Source organism: Styela clava, chromosome 4 (genome assembly GCF_964204865.1).
Source record: "Styela clava chromosome 4, kaStyClav1.hap1.2, whole genome shotgun sequence".
Taxonomy (NCBI): Eukaryota; Metazoa; Chordata; class Ascidiacea; order Stolidobranchia; family Styelidae; genus Styela; species Styela clava.
Genome location: NC_135253.1, coordinates 13,132,925 through 13,150,132, shown reverse-complemented (window position 1 = coordinate 13,150,132; position 17,208 = coordinate 13,132,925). Strand labels below are relative to the sequence as shown.

Here is a 17,208-nt window from a genome sequence, read left to right as displayed (position 1 = left end):
CCCTCAGGTAGTAGACCTCATGTCCAAAGTCGGTAAGTTTCGATTACTTATTTGCATGACTTTTTTCCATTTTCGGGCCCGTTGGCCCGTCTCAGTATGGATTAACTTCGCCTTAGTATACATATACACCACATGTATATATCTCACTAATAACACATATTGTAATAAGCATGAGTAGGGTACTCGAAATTTGGGTATGAATTTTGCGTCGACTGTGATATTGTTTTATACCCTATATATATTTAATTAAGCACGCTATTATATTCAGTCGCCAGGTTTAACTTAGAGACACTAACAATTTTGAAAAATTCTGCAATAAAATGTCTCAAGAATTTGTAAAATATATTATTGTTAGGTTCAACTAAAAATATGATATAATCAAACGTTGCACTCAAATTATTTTTTAATAGTTAAATGTTTTATTTTTGCGAATCCGCTCTTTCAATCTGAATATCTAAAGAAATTGGCAAATTTAATTTTACATAGAATGTTTTCAATTATACCAAATCCCAGTCGGCTTTTTGTTGCGCCGCAAAACCTTTAATTTTAGTTTTAAGGAAAATTTTGTTACTGAAATTCTAAATCTCTAGGTAACTCAAAAATTACTATTGATCGCTATTTACATATAAACTGTTAGACTTAAAACTGCAATCTAATTATAACACTAAAATTTAATTACAAAAACTCCTTAATTAATTTGGGGGTTGATTATATATTATATGTTATAGACACTTTGGTTTTTATGTTTTTCTTTTTATTTCATTTATATAACAATATAATTTTATTCTGCAAAAAAACTTTTTAGGAGTTTCATGTATCTAATTATGGTTTGGCATCAATGTGACTTTTTTTTAATAAAATAAATATCGATTTTGTGATTTTTATACAATATAAAATACTCCACTGTATAGTGTACTCACTGTACTTGCTAGGATAGAATGGTTGCAGGGGAATATGACGACACAGATTCTCAATTTGATTTGTCTAGCTATATATAAAGTATTGTTGAATTTCCACAGTTAAAATAGTATTACTGTGTAACAAACAGTAACTTCTTCAGTTGTAAGATCCGTATAATAACTTGCATATCGCAATATAAAGAAATGATAAAATACGATCGATGAATTCATATTTCCTTTACCAAAAACAGACTAGATGAGATAATGATTGCAATGCAGTGGTTCTCAGCCTGTGGTACGCGTACCACTAGTGGTACACGGATGATGAACAAGTGGCACGCGAGTAGCTTTGAATTATTGCAACAATTAACAGTTGGCCAAATACCGACACGCTTCATCTTCCATACTGTATGTATTCGCCGAACGGGCTTTATGAATATTTCCCCGTGCATCAATTTCCTTGTTTACTTCCGTAACCAGCAACAATCAGTAAGCATTTCCTCGTTATTGTAGTTTTGCGTGTTATTTGCCAGTTTTCAGTTGCGTTTCAAAAAAATAGTTGTGAATTAAATATCTTAATTGTCATTATGTCTTCAAAAGGGCATTAATTTAGTTGCTGTAATCAAAAATGAGTCTCGTAAATTCTGCGATAGACTAATCTAAACTAAGCTATCAGTGCCTGTAAACGGCACATGGTTGAATAATTTTAATAAAAATGAGGGTTTTCAAACACGTAAACAAAACCAGCTTATAAGCGCCAACATATCAAAACACTCTCAAAATAAGTACATTTTTTTTGCAATAGTAAAGTATAGGAAGAATTTTTCTGAGGACAAGGGCCGGAAAACGTCGTATGGGCCAGTCCAGTATTTAGAGATCGCCCTCGCCTGCTATTGTCCACGAGCGAATCGAGATGGGCATTTGTTCGTCCGTCTTGCGAATTAGGTCACTAAGGATGCAGTGCCACATGATAAAATACTCCCATAGCGCGTGTCTTGTGCCATTGTTTCCCCGCGCCAAAATGGGACTTTTACAGTGGTACGCGGTCATAAGAAAAACAGTAAAGTGGTGCGGGGTCGGAAAAGGCTGAGAACCACTGTCTTAGTCCAACACAACAATATACGCAAAATCATCAACAAACATGTTTATAACATCCCATTTTCAATGTACGTTGCTGGGAAAATTCTTCCTTGTGATGCAAATCATCGAAAGGCGATACGATTGACCCAGGATATAATTATAAGTAAGTCAGGGAATTGAAAGGATTTAGATTTTCAATAACTAATGTTCATATCTTGTACACGCTCGTGAGAATTTATAAGACATCGAACAATAACTATCAGGATGAATGGTCGAGTTATGATACAGCATTCTTACGCCGATGCTCATTGTATTTAAACAACTGTACACGATTTTGCCCATTCAATAACTTATGACGCTCAGAATAATAATACACCTACTAATAAGCCGATCCATTGTTATATTGTCGCTCCATGAATCTTCCAGGTTTTGAAGTTTTTGTGTTCGTAATCTATTATAATAATTCATCCCCCGCAGATTTAAAATACGCTGGTGGAACGAGGTAATTGTATACATCGTTCGGCAAATTAGAGATTTAATTCTGTTAACTTGTAACTCATCATGCATGATTCACGTAGAAACCTATGAACATTTTCAAGGTTAAACTGTATGTGGCGGTAGTATTGATATGTGTAACCTAGTATTTACATGTTAGTACATTATAGGACTTGCATTTCAGTCGTAGACTTTGTCAGTTTTGTGATTTGATCAGAAACAAAAAAGAAAGGCAAAAGATCAGAATTTTTTTCCGAAATTTTAGACATTTTGCTATCGTAATGTTACTACATTTGAAATGAAGCCGTATCTCAACTATGTATGATAAATTTTCAATTGGAATGTCAATGTCTTTAAATCCAACACTTAATTTTAGTTCCAATCGATTTTTGAGATCTACCTAATTTCAAGCTAACCACACTTATTGTAGTATTTACTTTGTTACTGTGTGTCGGTTCTTTAAAAAAGAAATAATCGATTGATTGTATTTTAATAATCTCTCTAGAGAGATGGATAAAGATGTTCAATATAATTCGAATTTTTTTAAAACTCCAATTTATGTACCCAATTTACCTATAAATAACATCTCAAAAAACCTCATTACTTAAAAATATAATGATTCCAACCAATAATTAAAACAAATTACTAGCTCTACAAAGGATTTATGACCATTTTGAAAATAATCAGTATTTTTTGCATTTCCTTCCATTATTGGTTAAATCTCACCGCAGTACGAAATCCAGTTTACGTTTGCCCTTCTTTAATAATGCTTCGAAACCAAACGATTTCAATATTTTGGCAAATATAGCTTGACCTGATCTATTGTGATAATAATATTTTATAGTAGTTTTGAATAAGTTAACCCTTATAGAAATAGTTTTGTACTCTGCATAAGTTGTTTTCAATTTGTGTGTATGAATATATCAGTGATGAGTCTGTATCTGGCAAAAAAACCTGTTCAAACTTTTATAAAATAGAATTCTGCATTTGGTTTTTATAGATGAATTTTAAAAATATATCAGCACGCTGTATGCATTACTTGAGTTTTGATATTAGTGAATTTTATTGTTAGTCCGCATACAAATCCAAAGTACGAATCGCATTTATTTAGCTAGTATGAAAACTTTATGAGAAACTTTCTATTCGTCGTATTGGTAAATATTCTTTGAATGCGGAAAAACATTGATAAGGTTGTCAGAGAAAAAAATTTTGTTTCCACAAGAACGAACTTACCTTCAATCGTTGAACAAGACAATTACAAATATTGGCTGAAGGGAAACTTCGTTAATGAATACACCAGCCTTATTCGTAACCTCTTGGGTATGATTGAGAGGTCTTGTCCCTGGAGGTCTGACTGTCATCGATTTTATGTCATAGATGTACTTGCGCTAATTTTTCCGGAGTCGAGGGTTCGCCACAACGGCTTCTTTAATTGAAACCGCCTTGACCTGGAGCCACTCATTCAATTACTGCATAAGAATAAGTTACACGATGAAATTAATGATTTTGGCATGTAAAAATGTTTACCAATTAAATGGTTAACCATCCAGCAACTTACTAACTTGCGTTTAAAACTTCCTTTATTGATATCGGATTTTATCAGTATAATGCATACCGATTTCCTTTATTCAGCAAGTTTTTGAACGTAAGTGTCTTACATTACTGTAAAATACTATTAAACTTTGTGAGTCTTTGAAAAACTGCTAGGCTTTACCTGTAATTAGTCACTCTCAAACACGCATGATGACCAATCGCCAATAAAATTCGTGAGGTGGGAAATTTTACGATTCCAGTTGGCGGATATGCACCAAAGTATTTTTACTGTGGTAGTTATATTGTTTTTATTCTAGATGAAAGTTTGTTCGAAATTTCATGTTGTACCTAAAATACTTGAATTACTCAATTTTTATCACACTTTTTACCAGCATATTTTGTTTTCTGACCAAATAAAAATTGAAACATTTACGAGGTTGAAAGTTAGGATCAGCTACTACTCTGATATATGTTCCATTTGATTTACAAATTATAGTTTTTTTACCAAGTATAAATGCAGCAATATTTCACCACCTTTTTTCTGTTCAAATCAACTTAGAGCAAATTATTCTATATCTATTCTCAAAAACAGTAAGTAATGTTTGTTTCCCAAAATATATTTCATCTTAATTTTTTATGAGAGTTTATTTTATGACTTATAGAATATGCACAGTGATTAAAGGAAAGTTTATTGGCATCTGTTAGCCAAATGTATTATGGCGTTATTGAGGTCGTGAAAGTAATTTAGGTATCCTTCACGCTAACAGGAGTTGAATAATTAGCGTAAAATGATGGAGGGCGTTCGCTTCGTTACGACGTATTCAAAATTACAGCTATCATATGATTTGTCGCTCGACGTAACATGATACATAAATAGTAGGTGACTAGTAGCAGAATTAACCGTGGACCAAGTTAGATGCCGTACAAATTGACATTTTAATTTACGAAAACCTTTAGGTTCATGGCTATTGTCGCTATTCGAAGCGTGCGCTGGACAAGCGAAAGAGCAAATTAGCTGTTCCATAATTAAACGTCGGCGAGGAGAAAAATTAAATGAGTCTGTTCACTGATGCGGGATATAGGTTTCTACCACTTTGCGATCGGTCGGCCAAATGAAAGATTTTTATGTTCATTTATTATTTATAAGAGATTCAACAGGCAACCTAAAAATGTGACGTACAAAAAGGTTATTTCTTGCCTTATGTTCTGTAGAAGTGTGCCTCATAGACACATTCATTGCGTAAGATGATTAAAAATGAAACGTTCATTGTGTAATCTTGCAAAGTTGTAATTGCATTCTAGTTTCTCAGAATCCATAAGATAATTTCATATCAGAAAATGAAGAAAGTTGAATACGAAGACCAATAACTTTACAACAAAAAGAAAGGTTCAAAGATTTAGGAATTTTTCATTCAAAGATAAATTTGATAAACTTTCCTTGAAGTTATGCATTTTAATTTTGAATTTATAATATTCATTGAGTGATTGAGCATATTGTTTTGAATAATATATCTAGGAGTAAATACCGTATTGGTGTTCTGGTACACGCTTTAGCATTTCTATAAAAGACATCAATTCGCAAGTAGTTTTTTTAAAGAATAGCAGCAGGTAAAATAAACATTTATTTTAGGTAGTTGCTGTGGATTCAATTTGGTTTTGGATAAATGAATCGTAAGTAGCAAAAATATCTTCCACACTTAGTACGAGTTTTACATAAAAGCATAATTCTGAAATAGATATAGGATAAGCGATTAATTGATATGTTCGACGGGCATTATCCAGCCTTGTAATATCGGAATTTATTTGTAAAAGACGCAAGAGAAGTGCCAACTGAGGCTCTATTTTTTCTAACTTCAATAACAACATTTCATTTTTCGTTTCCTTGCATTGATTGTGCTTTAGCTATACGAGTCCGTAGAAAATGACAATTGTTATGATTGAGAGTACGTAATACTTGCTCGCATTTTTTTTTGTAATATCAATCATTATATTCAAAGATATTTTACAGATGAAAAGTTTTGAACTTTGATTTAATTTAGAGATTGACAGAGATAAAAATTGGAATGACAATTTTGAATTTGTATGCAAAATAACAATAAAATATTTTCAATTTAATTTCATGCTAATTTATCAATATGATATATTCGTATTAAAGTTAATTTAAAAATTGATTCCATTTTTATTTTATGCTTGAATTACAAAACAAAAACCAGGTAAAAAATCAATTCAACAAGAAAGTTTTAAAATATTTTCACTTGAAGTTTTCCATTTTATTCGAAAGTCAATTTCACGGTCGACTTGATTAAATTGATCGAAAAGTCATATCCAAATTAATATGTACATATATAACTAATTTTTCGCCGAATTAGTTTTCAATCAAATACTTTAAGTTTAATATTTATAGCTATATATATGCAGCACAATGTAATATTATATTGAGTCAGTTTGTCGATATTTTGGAGATAGCTTTCGTCCTTCGTATTCGCATTTCTTGTATATCGATTATGTATCACTCAAAATATTTTAATAACGAGACCATGCTGAATATATTGATGGATGTTATGAAGTTCTTAAAGCCAGATACACCTGATATGGGTTATCAGTTGAGAGTACGATCTTCAAGTCTCAACTCATAATAGGTTTTGTGTATCGCATTATAGTGATGGATCATATTTGGTTTGCTTTTATAACATATAATAGATCCAAGTGCTCATTCATTTGCTGGAGTTGAGGCTACAAAATTAGAAGAATAGGAATGGGCATATCGTAATGAACCTCTTAAAATATTTATGCTGTTCTGTCACCGAAGCAGTCACCGCGGCGGCTAAATGTGATCGCAGTACAAAATATATAGGAATGAATTTTGTTTAAATTAGTCATAGCAAGAACTGTACTTCTGTAACCAAAAGACTATCAAGTAGGATTTTTTGAGTGTTAATTTAACTTAGCGTAGTCAATAAATAGCTCATGTTAAATTTAATAGACCTACACGATACCGTAAGGAAATATCTAGCTTATTTTAGCTTACGACATAAACTATTAACTGTTGATGAATATTTCAGTAGAACAACCACGATGTGTAGCACAAAATAAACCGTACAAAGGAAATAACACGACCTCTGCGCGGTTTGTTGTTGATGGAAATTTTGCCCATCTAGACGGCGTGTTCTACGCAAAGGATCTACGTTAATCTAAATATCCGTTATAATAGCTAAGGGTTTCCGAATTTGCGTGCGGACGAAGTTTAAAACCATCAAAAAAAGATTTGTTCAATATTTTTTTCAATCATTGATTTAAAAAAAATGGCAAATTTAAAGATATAAAACGTTTGTAGAACTATACTTTGTGTTTTAGAATATACTCGAATCGAACGGGAAATAGAGTTTGCATATTTTGTCACACACACCGCTCGCCAGATGTTCTTCGGTTTTCATGGTTTTTGGGTACACAGATGTGACTTCCATAAAACTTTAACGAATCAAGTTTATGGCGTTTTCAAGTTGCAAAATTCCCGTAACTGAGTGTGCGCTGTCTCTTCCAGTTTTGTTTGGAAGTTTGTTTGTATTTTTTAATTCAGCACCATTCAGTAAATTCTATTTATTATAAGCAGATATATCTCTACATTGCACTAACCATAGTATTGATTATAAAAGTCAAGCATAGATGAATTTTCATTTTCAACGTATACTTCTTTAGATATTTTTTATTTTATTTTTTTATTTTGAGGCCTCCATGCGACGTGAACGTAAAATGTTCGTGATGGGTTGTTTCGCCATAATCAGTGGTACAAGGGAAAATGAATAATTTATTATGTATTATATAGGGAATTTCATTAGCTTGATTAACTGGCGCAGACTTCGAAATTTAGGACTATGCTCAGACGCCATTTTATTGTCTCTGATGCAGAAAAAATTATTGTAAGAAGGGCAAATTCACTTTAGAATTTGTATGACATATAAAAGAAAGCAAGCAAATAAATTGATCTATCGTTATCCACAACAAAGATGTACGTAGTCTTGTATGGGTGATTAATATCTTTCCACTAATCCATCTCCTGTGTAATGCATTTGCATATAAGTTTTCCGCTAGATCTTGGGTGGATAACGTGTAGCTAATAAAAGGGTACATCGATTTCTATTTACTCACGCTCTATGATAAAATTTTGTAAAATGTGGTTGGCCTATGTACGTAGTTATTGTGTCACAATGACTTTATGGACATTTGTAACAAATCAGATTATTATATTGTGTCAATTTCTATGTTGCATTATTGTCATCAATGTATTACTCACATTCAACTGTACCGTTATTAACCAATCAATAATACTATTTTGATATGGTGAATTTATTGTAACTCAATGCCTGCGTAATTTTAACGCTTAAAATCAACCTACCAAATATTGGACAAAAAAATGAATATACAAATTTTGACTTGAACATAGAAAAATGGTCCACTAAAACAAAACTTACATCGAATCGTATTAGCGTTGTGCATTCAATTAGCTGCATGCAGCTTATCATTTTGCTTACAATCCATCTCCTAATAGAGGGAAATTGCAGAAGATATATAGAAGATATATAAGCCTTTCTTTGGGACACAGAAATTGAACTTAATTTTAAAAGCTGAAGTCGGATTCGTACTATGATTGCAACTTGAAATCCATCATGGTGGCCTGATTTTTATACAAGTCTTTGGCTATTTTTAGTCATCAAAACATTTTATGTGTTGCACTTAAACCAGTAACGCTTGTTTTGTGTAAAAATATGAACTCATTTCAAAAGAATTCTGACTCGGGAAAATAGTCACTTATTGAAAATTTATTTGGTCATAAAATATAGCGTCAGGAGTTGTTTCAATATCGAGAACAGATTAAATTATACGTCTTTATTCAATGCTTCAATTTGACTGTGGCTGCCAGTCTATTTATAAATCCCACAGAGTCAGTTTTTGATTTATACATAGCAATGGAATGAATATAAATTGAGCAGTTTGGGTTGAAGTTGAACTCAGTTCACTGAATTTCCTTTGTATCAAAATATTATTTATACTTTTGATGATTTGATTTGACTTTGGTTTGAATTGTTAAAAACCTTATTATACTTTTACACCGCACCCTATATTTTCTCATTTACTCAATACTCGTAAAAGGAAATGCTAATTTCTTATTCTCGTTTTACACACTTTCTGAGGTTTATTCGATGGTCAGGGGTGTTGTAAATACGATTTAATAATTTATACATCGATGGCTTTCAGCGGTTTCATTTGCAATAGATAGATCATATAACCCTATCAGTGATAACTGATAAAGAAGAAATTAGAGTAAACAATTTAATCAATTGTTATAACATTTCGTTTATGCATTCGACATGAATATATACTGTATTTACTGCAATCTTGACTGTAATAACTGCAGATCTTGCCACTTTGAAGCTACTTTTCAAAGTTTATTGTCAGGAAGGCGATGGATTATTTCGAAGATTGTGTTGGTGTTCTTTACGTTTTCAAGATCAATTAGTTTTATGCACCCGAGGAAATGTTCGTGTACTTTTTGTATTCATTATTTATAAATACCTGATTATTTTTCCATTATCAAACCTGTGAACATGACTTGGTAATTATTATCGATTGTATATTTTTTCTGACTAGTCCATCTGTAACTTATACTATGGCCTGTTGTCTTATGCAGAACCGATTGGAGAGGCATAGCATTTCTAACGTGACTTTTCATTTTATCATCGAGATATAAAAGATTCGTATGTATGCCTGCATTGTATTCATCGCTTATGTTTATAATATTTTACGATTGATAATTTGTACATTTAAATATAATTAACAAGTCATATTCACTGTTTGTTATGCAATCGTGTCGCCTTGCATGAGGGTTACAGTATAGGTCGACTCGTCACGAACACATTACCATAAGGCTGTGGAAATTGACTATTACTTCCGACTTTTTCTTCTATAAATGACCGTAGGGTGTGGAAATCAAAAAACAAATTAATCAGCTCAAACAAGAGAAAGTTGCAACTATACGAATCGAATTATATTGAACATATGGGCAGTTGCTCTGAATATAAAGTTTTTTGTGAGTGAAGTTGATTTTCAATATGAAAAATTTCACGGCCGATTGCACTTTTATTGAAGTTTTTTTTCTGCACTACCTTACCTTGCTATTTAGTATTGCCATACTAGTTCAAAGAAATAGTAAGCACAATTTCTTATTACGTTCTGTTCCCAACTCCCATACACCATATTTAAAAGACACGAGGTATATAAAAAATCAATAACCTTCGCGCATTTTCAAAAAGATCAATTTTGATAATAATCAGTATATACAGCCGCTTTATCAATTTGTAATTGATTGAATCTAGTTATTGGAAAAGATGCCAATGCCATACTTTAAAAAAAATTCGTACACCTAACTGATTTGTCGAATAGTGTGTGAATTATCAAACAAGTGAGAACTACAAATCAGCATTCTTTTAAAGAAAGAGTAATTGTATTACTAAATTAGTCCGTGTTATCGTTTCATATTTAGTTTACCACATTTTTTTACTACGCATATTATTCGAGACAAAATATATGAAATATACTCAATTAGATGAAAATTTTAAAAGTGATGCTGCTACTGCTATACATCGGCATTCTGGAATCCCGAGCCTGATTGCTAGATACTGCTGTTGCCATATGACGATGCATGATTGAACGAGGGAATATTATGTCGTGGGGTGTAATTGAAATGGAAATCGATATTTTTTGTATGTGCAGAATGAAACTGTATAAACATGCAACGAATGTTGTAGATTACTTTCAGAAAAATATTGGAAATGTTTGAGGATTAGGAGAGTATTATATTATTTTACTACTTAATACTTTCAGTTATTTAGATACCGTGAAGTAATAATATCAGTGATTCTTTCGGTTTACAATGAGTATTAGGTTAAATTGAGTTTTTTGAGATATTTTATGAGTGTGTTTCCTTTATAAATTTGACAAGCAAGGGCTTGTACATGTCGAAAGTGATGTTTTACAAAGAATTGATAGACGGAAAGAAAAATTCGTAATATAATATGAAAGTATATTTAATACCTGATCAAGGTCAGGAGTATTTAGTTTTTTAGTAGCATCAAACCAAACTATAGTTAGCTTTCTATATGGCACCAGTGACAGCTTTTTCTGTCAAAATTTTATCCTAGTCGACTTATTATTCAAATAGGCGTGCGATATGATCGAATGTTTAGTTAGAAAACTCTTGAAATGTCGCGTAACAGCGGTTTATCCTCATTTCTCAAAAAGGATATTTATTGACGGCATCATTTTGGACTCTAAACACCACGTTTGTTCACCTATTGGTAAATTTCAAATGCTGCTACTTACTCTCAAAACCAGAGACTTGCAATTTGACCAATTTTTGGAATGCGTTTGAATCGCCTAATTCTGTAGAACAGAATTTTTATGAACGCTATTTGATTCAATGTTTCTTTCAACTTTTAATCTCTACGGTACAAGTAAAATGTTGTTGGGATGAACAGGACTTGTACTTGGAATTGTAATCAGTTCACTGATCGATAAATAATCGCCAGTTTGTTTGGACACAGTATGATTAGAAATATCATTCCCTTCGCAACCTTTTTACGTGCCTCTGTCATTATAATTCATATATATTTCTTGCCAAAATTTACTTGATTCCCGGACAATGTTTGGTGACCTTTTTGTCGGAATGTCTATTGAGACAATTTTTGCAGCACTGCTTTAAAGAAAATCTTACATTTAAGAAATAATGTACTCACCAACAATGTAAATGTATTTATACATATATTGACTTCGAAATTGTGATGTTTTGTTGATTGACAGAGATGTCTTACACTTTTTGACAAGAAGGTTAATGCTTTCATAATGGGTCACGCATATAATGGGATAGTGAACGAAGATAAAAGCATGAAATTTGGATCAAGATACGGCTGAATACTTGATTACCCACCATGTCTGTCTTCAAATAGGATATCACAGCGTTTATAAATCCCATAAGAAATTCTTATAAAGCAACGTCTGAAAATGAAATATAATCGATCAAATCCATATTCGAAGAATGCGAAAAAACCTTACGCATGTGAGATTATATTCTTCGCGCATGAAAAGTGCTTCATGAAATCGGCATTCTACAATAATTAATTTGTTTATTTGAAATGGTAAACTGAATTGAATCCATATATGAAATTAAGGTATATTATTTATGTTGTAATATAGGTACAGCTTCAAAGCGTAGTAATGTGAAGTTTGATTTTAAGAAAATTGATCAACTGACTGCTAAATAAAACATTTGTGAAAATAAGGGCAAATTGTATAGATATTATATTTTTTCAATTTCTTCGATATTGAACTTTTTCGATAAAATCGTCATTTTCCATTTTTCGTTCATTATGTTGAAATATGCCAAATTTTAAGCGCTATATTTGACTTTAGCAAACTGTATTGAATTTTCAATTTTGATATTTATGATTTTCGAACGAATTATTTTAAATACATTTTGCAGCATACTATCAAATAGGTCTACTATAAGTTTTATTGCTAGTTTTTACATTTGAAAAAACAAAAGGATGTCGTGGCATTTCTTAGAAAGATGGATTGAAAAAGCAAATCACCATTCAACATTAGTTGGAAAGTTCTGGATCACTTTTCTAATCGTGTGTCGTATGGTTATTGTTGCTTCAGTAGGTAAGAAAAACCCCAAAACATATTGCTTGTATTTAGAATACTTGTTGCATTGCAATGATTTAAATTACTTTGTTTTTGTTTTACTAGGCGATCGTGTGTACAGCGATGAACAAAGCGAATTTAAGTGCAATACATTACAGCCAGGGTGTACGAATGTTTGTTTTAATAAATTTTCGCCGATATCACATTTAAGGTAAGTGTAATTCATTACCTTCTTTACATTGTTACAAATTTTGTTGAGGATTCATGTTGTTTTATTATAGTATAGATTTGTATATATTGTCGGGCTGATAACAAAATAGAAATGTACATTCAACTGTAATACAGTATTAACTTTTTGAATTGCGTAAGTTTGTATATTTGTGTACAGTTTTTCATGTCAGCCACGAATATATAAGAATGGTTAACGCGTGCATTTACGCCCAGAAATAATTGTCACCCCACGAACTCCTGTCAAATTGTTTTTTAGAAGCTTGTGCCAAGTAGATAAAAATGAAGCAGTGTGATATGAGAAGTTGTTGTGGCTAACTTACTTTATTTATATCTATCACCTAAGCACGGTGGCCACTAAAACTGTAATTAAAACGAGAAAGAAATGCTCAAATATACGGACACGACAGCCAAAATGAAGTAGCATCAAATTTCTTACAGTACCGGTAGTCTAACCACGAGATCGCGAAAATACGGTCACGGAACCACGGCACTATACGCATTTTTTAAATTTTGATGACGTAACAACATAAATATTTGAAAATATGGACACGGGGGCTAAAACGAAGTAGAACCACGAAATTGCTGAAATACGGTCACGGAACCACGGCACGGTGCGCATTTTTTAATTTTGATGACTTCATCACATAAAAATTCGAAGTGAAGAACGAATCCCATAGAGCCCACGGATGATTTTGAAATAAATAAAAATGATAGCGTTCTAGCGACAACAACAAGGTTTAACCACTGGAAATTTTGAAGCATTTTGTATGGTTGAAAGAATATAGTTTCTCATTTTTTTATTCACAACAGCGATATAACAACAAAACGGTCGTCATGCGTCCATTTCATGTCCAATAACAATATATTTCATTTAAAAATCTGAGTACGCAACAGGTATTAAGGACGAATATCTATGCCAATACTGCGAGGTGTCTTTCATTAGTTTTTACTTTATATGAAGCATTGTCTTTTTTAATTATTGCAGATTTTGGAGCTTCCAGATTTTACTTGTTGCTACACCATCAGTTATGTTCATTGTATATTCTGGCCATGATCAAAAGAAGACAAAGCCTGCGGGGAAAGGGAAGAAATCAAAGAAAAAGGCCACACTTCAGGCATTAGCAAAGTTAGTATATCCACCTATAATTATTCTGTAATTTGACTGCAAAATACAAGATTAAAATAAGGTTCAAACTAATTTTCTAAATTTGTTTTATGGTGGTAAAATTACATAGCTAACGCCTATAAGATTACATTAGGCTTGTGGAGACGAAAACAATGCATTCAACCAGTACCTTTTATCGATATAATACTGAGATTGCGTATTACAGCAAAGGCTGAAATAATCTGCTTGAACCGTCTAATTTAAATTCAGTAAAATTGTCCATCTGAGCTTCTATTTTGATTTTCGTTTTGATAGAAATATATATTGTGTATAATTCTTTTCTAGGCGGCAAGATAAAATGCCAAAAGGCGGTTCTGGCGGAGAAGTTAAAGTAAACTGGAACACAAATGCAAACAACAACAATGCATGTGATAATCGTAACAAGAAATCGTCTGATAAATCACCTGGAAAAGTTTCAACGCGAAGTAGTGGAAGAGATAATAATAACGAAAATGGAAGTGGAGGACGAAATGGCCGCAGCAAAGGATTAAAAGACGGAGATTCGGGCTCAATAACCCAAGCACCTCAAGTATTAGCTACCCTCATAAACTACAAAAATGGTGGTGGAAGGAGTCCAGTAGAAGCAGCCGTAATGGATGATAATAATACCGGCAGAAAGGAGTTGAATGTTCCTTGGCAAGAAATGCGATGGAATAGTTTGATGCACATAACTGAGAATGGGTCGAAAAACAACAAGAATACAATGTCTAGAAATATGTGGAAAAAACCGAAAGATAGAAGTCGAAGTAAAGATAGATCTGAAGATCGTTATAAAAACGCACTAAATGCTGATATAGTTGTTTGGGGTCCGCCTAGTTCTGATGACGATAATCGAAACGGAAAATACAGAAAAGTTAATCAAAGTTCTCTGACTGAAGCGGATATGTATCAGAATGGAATGATGGCCCAGGATTTTGACAAAGAACACGAACTTGCTATGCTAAATGCTCAATCTCCTCCAGAATATCCCGGTAAGAACAATTACTAGTTTATATATTAAATACATTCATCATTACTATTTAATCTAAGAATTTAACAGGCTTCATTTTATTAGCTATTTCATAAATTTTAGATTGCAGGTAGAAAAACAATAACTAACCCTAGCACTACCGTTGGTTTTCTATTTACATGACAATAATAATTTAATTATAATTAAAACGCTATGGCGTTACATAATAATTTGATAAAGCATTGACGTATTTTATAAAACAGGGAACGAACAAAGTCAATGGGCTCAGAACGATCGTGATCAGAAATATCAAGAAGAAATGATTCGAAAGTATCAAAAAGGACGTGATGGCTTCAATTTTCCTCAACTTGAAATAGTGAAGACGCGTACTAAGAAAGCTCGATTTACTCGTCATTTCCACCTGTATTTACTCAGTGTTTTTGCACGACTTGTTTTAGAGGTTGGATTTTTGGTTGGACAAATTATGCTGTATGGTTTCACTGTCCCTGCTCTTTACAAATGTGAACAGTGGCCATGTCCAAACATGGTGGATTGCTTCATTTCTAGACCAATGGAGAAAACCATATTTCTATATTTTATGCTAATTTATACTTGTATTTGCGTTTTACTGAACGCGTGTGAATTTAAGTATCTTGTATGGGTTTACATATTCGGTCGTCCAAAATTAATGGCAAAGATAAATAGCTTTGATTGTCGCAACGAAGAACATATTATCTACGATGCAAATGGAGAACCGAAGTACAGCACCCGGTTTTTAGAACAGGATTCTGAGTTTGATGAATGCGATTTCGCAGAAATTGGAGATGAGGAATTTGAAACATTAATGCAAAATGGATATGGACCACAAAACGGATTCAAAGAAAATGGTTTTGCAAGAAAGCAGGCGTATACCAGAACTGGTAAATTGAACAGCAAACTGAGAGCCAGGCAAGAAAAAATGGCGGAAATGCGTCATCACGAACTTGACTTGATTCTGAACGCCGAAGAAATGCAAGATGATTATGATTATGATATGGGTCAGACTGATCCCGTAGAAGACATGGCTCAAATGGAAATGGCAGCGGCGGCTGTTGGTGGAGGTGGAAGTGGAGATGATTTTAATTGCTGATTGGAAATAATGCAGATTAATTCAAAAGAGACAGAGATGGTGTTAGCCAGACTAAGTTGTGTGATTTGTTGCAATCTGCCGCAAAGAATACTGCCACAAGTTATAAACTTAGCAATGCTAGTTTTCTATTACTTCATTTTTAATGGTATTCTATCATTCCTTGCTCAACCTTCTTATGTTGAACATATATTTGGCTCTTTCAAGTCCAAGTATATATATGATAGTCAAACCATATGGAAGTATTTATGAATCTTCGCATGGACGAATAACCAAACTTGTTGGCATTCAGCAGAAAAATTAATAATACCTTTAACGTAGCTATTTTTTTCTTCTTCTCCTTTTTGCAAATGATGAAATTAGTAGTGATACTTACTGCCTGTAGTTCCAAGAATACTGTGTATAAAACTGCACTTTATTTTATTTTAAAATGAAGCGACGGTTTCAGTTCTCTTGAAGGTGGAGATAAATATTATTCGCAATACGAAGTTCCCAGTTTTCATAAAATGACGTGAACCATCTTTAATAAAATTTAATATTCGTATTTTTTATATCTTTTTACATTGTACTAAATCCTGCTAAATACTGCTTTTAAGTTTTTGCCTGTTAATATTTATTTGTATTCTGTTGATGTTTTGAAATTCAAAATAAGAGAAATCATTTATTGGACTAACTTTAGCGTGTACGATACCATACAACAGTTGGTTTTGTACCACTTTCCTTCGTTAATAGAATTATAGTAATATAAACTCGGTTGTGCCCATATGGCTCGACACAATATGCTCTGACGAAATATCTGCAAAAATTCTAGTTCTAGTATTTGAATATGAAATTTCAGGTAAGTATTTATTAGAAAGAAAAATTTATAACAAAATGATAGTACTTTTATTATTAGTAACTTTAACAATAAGTGAGTTTTAAAAACTTTCCATTTATTAGTAATATTTAAATAGCATCGTATCAAAATTTGATTTTTTTTTCAATTACTAGTTAAAGCACGATTAAAAATAATGTTCTAGTGATGAATTTTACG

At 32.4% G+C, this 17,208-nt stretch overlaps 1 protein-coding gene across 1 annotated transcript; it reads left to right on the top strand.

Annotated features, from left to right (window-relative positions):
- Positions 1-12,548: 12,548 nt before the first annotated feature.
- LOC120326464 (uncharacterized) lies at positions 12,549-17,171 on the top strand. The gene is made up of 5 exons (XM_039392766.2): positions 12,549-12,722; positions 12,810-12,915; positions 13,921-14,061; positions 14,386-15,071; positions 15,313-17,171. Exons 1-5 carry the CDS (start codon positions 12,605-12,607, stop codon positions 16,176-16,178), a joined length of 1,917 nt encoding a protein of 638 aa, XP_039248700.2. The 5' UTR covers positions 12,549-12,604; the 3' UTR covers positions 16,179-17,171.
- Positions 17,172-17,208: the final 37 nt, after the last annotated feature.